Below are 5,000 nucleotides of genomic sequence, written 5' to 3'. Positions count from 1 at the left end.
AACCTCAGACATTAAACCTACTTGCTGCACCTCGCCCAGAAGCTTCTGGCGTCGATCATTGACGGTTTCATTGACAGCTGCGATGAATTCCTCAAACACAGCATTAATTGTGGCCTTTGTATCAGAAGCACTATCTGTTACCTGCAGATTTAAACAGATATCTTAATAAAATGCACTGCACCAGAAGAAGAAATACATTATATTTATATATATATATATATATATATATATATATATATATATATATATATATATATACATACTGAAATAAGCACAAGTATCTTTCATATTAACATTATCAAATAAATTGCTAGACTACTTTGCAATAAACAAGTAAAACAGTTACATAATATGTAACTATACATGATCATGGTAAGACCATTTCCATTTCCATCCACGTACTTGTTTCTTGGCCTGTTTGAGCTGGTCGCAGAGTTGCAACAGTTCTACCTGGTGCTGCTCCAGCATAGAGATGGTATCAACTAAGTCATGTGAAATCTGCGACTGCACGTGACGTCTGTATTCTTCTCGCAGCCTCTCGCTAGTGCTGCTGGCTTTTTCCTCCACCTCTGCCATCTGGTGGGATAAAAATAAATAGGAATATATGAATATATGACAGATACAGTAGAAGATAAACCTCAAATACAAAAATTGGCAGGTAAGTTCATGATTCATTGAGCATTAATAAAAAAAACTTGAATCAGGTACTTTCTCAACTAACAGTATCTTAACATATAACAAATGCTCTCATTACAAACTTATTCATGGTTATAGAAATTAAAGTATGAAACTTTATTCCAAACCTTTATAAAGATAAATCTGAACCTGAACCCCCTTTGTAGTACTTCATAACTTAAGATTTTGCTTTGTCAGTAAGTGGTTAAAAGTAATGACAAGAGCCGAGAAACAATTCTCATTTCTTTATCAAAAATAAGGTTCGTAATTTTTTTTAATGAAATTCACCCCTTGACCCACTTGTGATGGGATCCCCTGCTACCATGCCAAACGACACATTAGCATGCAGAGTTACCAAGTTAATGCAGGCTCGACTGCATTAATGGGACATCACCCCAGCATGAGGAACAGTCTAATCACGATATGATAAGATGTCAACTGTTGAAATTGGGTTAACTTTTGCTACCACACAACAAAGTCCAGATTTGGGAAAATGGACAAGAAGCCTTGATAACTCACTCTCTCTCTCTCTCTCTCTCTCTCTCTCTCTCTCTCTCTCTCTCTCTCTCTCTCTCTCTCTCTCTCTCTCTCTCTCTCTCTCTCTCTCTCTCTCTCTCTCAGGCAGAGGACATGCCCCATTATTCATCTTGCAAATTGTGTGATCTTCCCAAAACCAATACTCTACACCATCATTGTCTGGAGTGCCCTGTAGTGAAGGACTTGCTACCCCAGGGACAAGATCTCGTTAACCCAATGCCGCTGGGGAAAATGAATAAAAAATGGGAAAAATGCTGTGCTCATTTTTCATATTTTTTGTGAAATGTCTCTGCACATAGATGGCTCTGCTAGTGCTTAGCCACAAAGGAGTCAATTAGTAGACCTTGCGACTTTACTTGATTTAAACTGGCGGGAAGAATGTAATTTTTACTAGTGCTATGAATATCGATGGTGTTATTTTTATCATAAACATTATAATTACTATAATGTTATAAACATTAGTAACAGTAAAATAAGATAACATAAAATAATTTTGTAAATCAAAGAAAGGGGTAAACGGGCAAGACAGGGGGTGGAGGTGTGTGGGTGTGGGTGTGGGTGTGGGTGTGGGTGTGGGTGTGGGTGTGGGTGTGGGTGTGTGTGTGTGTGTGGGTGTGTGTGTGTGTGTGTGTGTGTGTGTGTGTGTGTGTGTGTGTGTGTGTGTGTGTGTGTGGGGGTGTGGGTGTGGGTGTGGGTGTGGGTGTGGGGGTGTGGGGGTGTGGGTGTGGGTGTGGGTGTGGGTGTGGGTGTGGGTGTGGGTGTGGGTGTGGGAGTGGGTGTGGGTGTGGGTGTGGGTGTGGGTGTGTCTGTGTGTGTGTGTGTGTGAATGTGAGTGAGAATATGAGTATGCATATTCACATAAGTATGTGTGTATATACAGTTCACATTGCCCCCTGTGAGACACGGTCATGCACCTTTTGTACTTCTCTGTAAAATTGTTTGTCGTCTTTCCCTTTTGTAATTAATCATCCATCAACTCTCTTTCCCGTTTTCTGTCTATTTAGCTGAACCACAAGCACCATTAGCTTCCCTGTCCACTGCTGAATCCTCTGAATTTTCTAGCCCATAAGGGTGGGACTCAACTCAAAACTTGATGTTGCACCCTCAGCTTCACCTACTACATCTGTCATCATCTGTGAAACAAATCTGATCTAAAAAAAAAAATGAGATCTGACAAAATATCAGTCAAATCCACATCAGACTATGATGTCATTGATGTTTCCTCTGTAATAATTGTTCACAATATCTTGGCCATAAAGGATAGATACAATAAATGTTGAAAAAGACACTAGCACAAGCTTTCAAAACAGGGATTGTTTTCTCTTATAGTCATATCATTCAACTTGAAAGTTCCTGTACTCTGTAATCCTCCCAAAAAGTGGCACACTATGAAGGGATCACTGCAGCCTCCACACACTATGCTCCAACAAAGGCCAACAACCCTGTACAGCAAGGAGGTTTACAAGCTCTATCATACTATGACAAAGGTTACCATTATGTAAATCTTTAGTATAAGCTTCAGAAGTTTCATTATCATTGCATGTGCATGTATGGCAGAAATGATTAGAAGACATCCTCAGTTATTTTTGCTACAAGGCTTTCTTCTTGTAATTATACTGACTGTGTACTCTCCACATCAACTGGAAATTTTCTGCAGTGACAATGCATGGGCTACAGTTTAAATCCCAATATACTAGTGATTCTTTACCAAGCTTTTGCCATACCAACATACATTAAACACATATAATCTGACAAGATAGAGCTGCACTGGTTCCAACTTCACAACAAATCAATAATGTGCTTAACAAGCTTTCTCTTACCATGAGTGAAATGACAATGGCCAGCTGGCCTGCTAGAGCACTGAGGCCACACCGCTTAGCATAAGACCAATGGCAGACACAGGTGTCTGCTAAACATTTTTCAAGTGTGGTAATGATATGCTATGATGAACCACAATTTGTAAGAAACAATGAGTCTTACAAAACAGTGTGATTAACCCTCACAATTTCCCAGTCATTTTCAAATGAATGTCCCTGGGAATTTGGCCACTGATGAAGCACAAAGTGGAAAAAAAATATCTAATATACTCTGGGCATTTACTCTAACTCTACCACCCCTACCTATCAATGTCAAATTTCTTGACAAGGAAAAATAACCACACAAATATAATATTCATAAAAAGCTCAACTTTAATATTAATATAGTCTCTGCAGATAATTCATAATAATTAAAGAAAAAACCTGCAGCTACCAAACAATAACAATGAAATAAAGGCACAAGCTACAATGTACTCAAACATTTATAGAGGGTTAAGAACTTTCTTTATCAATGGTATGGTGTTGAAAAAAATATACATACATATATACTTTATAATGAAAAATATGTTGGTAAGGCATATTTTTCAGCACAAAAAAAATCATAATCAACGGATCATCAGTCTACTATATGGAGGAGTAAAACAGACATCCTTCAGAATATTTCCCTTATGACAAATAACCAATGTTGCTGAAAATAAAATTTACTTAATTGTATACCTGCACATTATTTTAATTATAACCAAGAAGTCCAGAATGTACCCAACAAAATTTTCAACATGGATTATCAAAAGTTACAAAAAAGCTATTGTAATTCAGCCAATTATATATTATTCTTACATATAACAGACAGAAAAAGTTTCCTAAACACTTGAGAGGAAAAAGGATAAATCTGGAAACTCTACCTAACAGTAATATTTATGGGAGGTGTCTGATGAAAATCAGAGAAGAATGAAAAGTGTATGTGATTCAAAAGTCTGAAATATCTTATCGAAATTTACCTTAGTTTTGTATTTATGAGGGGTAAGCCCCCATCCCCTCAAACCTGAACCTATGATCTGGATGAGTTTAGACCCCCCTATTTCAAAATACGAGTTTTATACTTTTATACTGCTCCTCCATTTTTTTTATCATTGTCACACATAATATGCCTAGACTGATTCTACAGCAATTTTTTTTTTTTAATATTAAAGAGTCAAGTTATGTCTTCATACACGTTTTTGACAGGTGTCAGTGAAACTGAAATTTTGAACATTTATATCAAGTGCCTAGTCTACAAAATCCTCAACTAGTATATTCATGGAAGATGAGCCATGGGAAATGCATGTCAATGATCAGCAGGCTCCTTATGTCACAGGAAAGAAAACAAGGAAAAAATTTGTTTATCAAGTAGATGCCTCCCTGTTATGTTATGTCTACTTGTGCCACCCTTGTACCCGCTATTCATGCCTGCTCATGTAAACAGGCCTTTCATGACACACATTCACAAAATGAAGAGGGAGAGCCAATGTTAGCACCTCTCATAGGGATATCAAACTCATGGCCCACAGTCCAAACATGACCCTTGGATGATAATAATTGGCTTGCCACATGACAGTAATTCAAAAATTCATGTATGACCTTTACTTCAATGGCAATAGTTTAATTCATATTATTATTGACAGCAATACTGCTACTATAAAGGGAAGATGCATATAGCAATTATAAGTGAAAATCATGGATCTCGTAAGTTTAAAACTAAATTCAAATTGTATAATACACAGTAGCAGCCCCTTACTAAAGAATATACATATACTTTGTCTCCATTCGTATCACTATTAAAATCTCATACATAAAACAGACTTTGGTTAATCTTTACAGTATGATGCAATAGGGTAAGGCAAATTGAAGATGATATTAGAGAACTAAAATAACCTGCAGACATGAACAGTAACACCACAAATAAAAGAAGAGGATCACTGAAAGAACCGTTCA

The 5,000-nt window shown here is 37.1% G+C and overlaps 1 protein-coding gene across 1 annotated transcript in view; it reads right to left on the bottom strand.

The window, feature by feature from the left end:
* LOC125043810 (cytokine receptor-like factor 3) overlaps positions 1-5,000 on the bottom strand; it is a 13,783-nt gene that overhangs the window by 7,568 nt on the left and 1,215 nt on the right. Inside the window, exons 2-3 of the mRNA XM_047640118.1 lie at positions 403-576; positions 22-141 (exon numbers count right to left, since the gene is read on the bottom strand). Of these exons, the coding sequence (XP_047496074.1) occupies positions 22-141; positions 403-576 (294 nt within the window). The remainder of the gene's footprint in view (positions 1-21; positions 142-402; positions 577-5,000) is intronic.

This window comes from Penaeus chinensis, chromosome 34 (genome assembly GCF_019202785.1).
Source record: "Penaeus chinensis breed Huanghai No. 1 chromosome 34, ASM1920278v2, whole genome shotgun sequence".
Classification (NCBI taxonomy): domain Eukaryota; kingdom Metazoa; phylum Arthropoda; class Malacostraca; order Decapoda; family Penaeidae; genus Penaeus; species Penaeus chinensis.
This window is presented reverse-complemented; position numbering and strand designations above follow the sequence as displayed.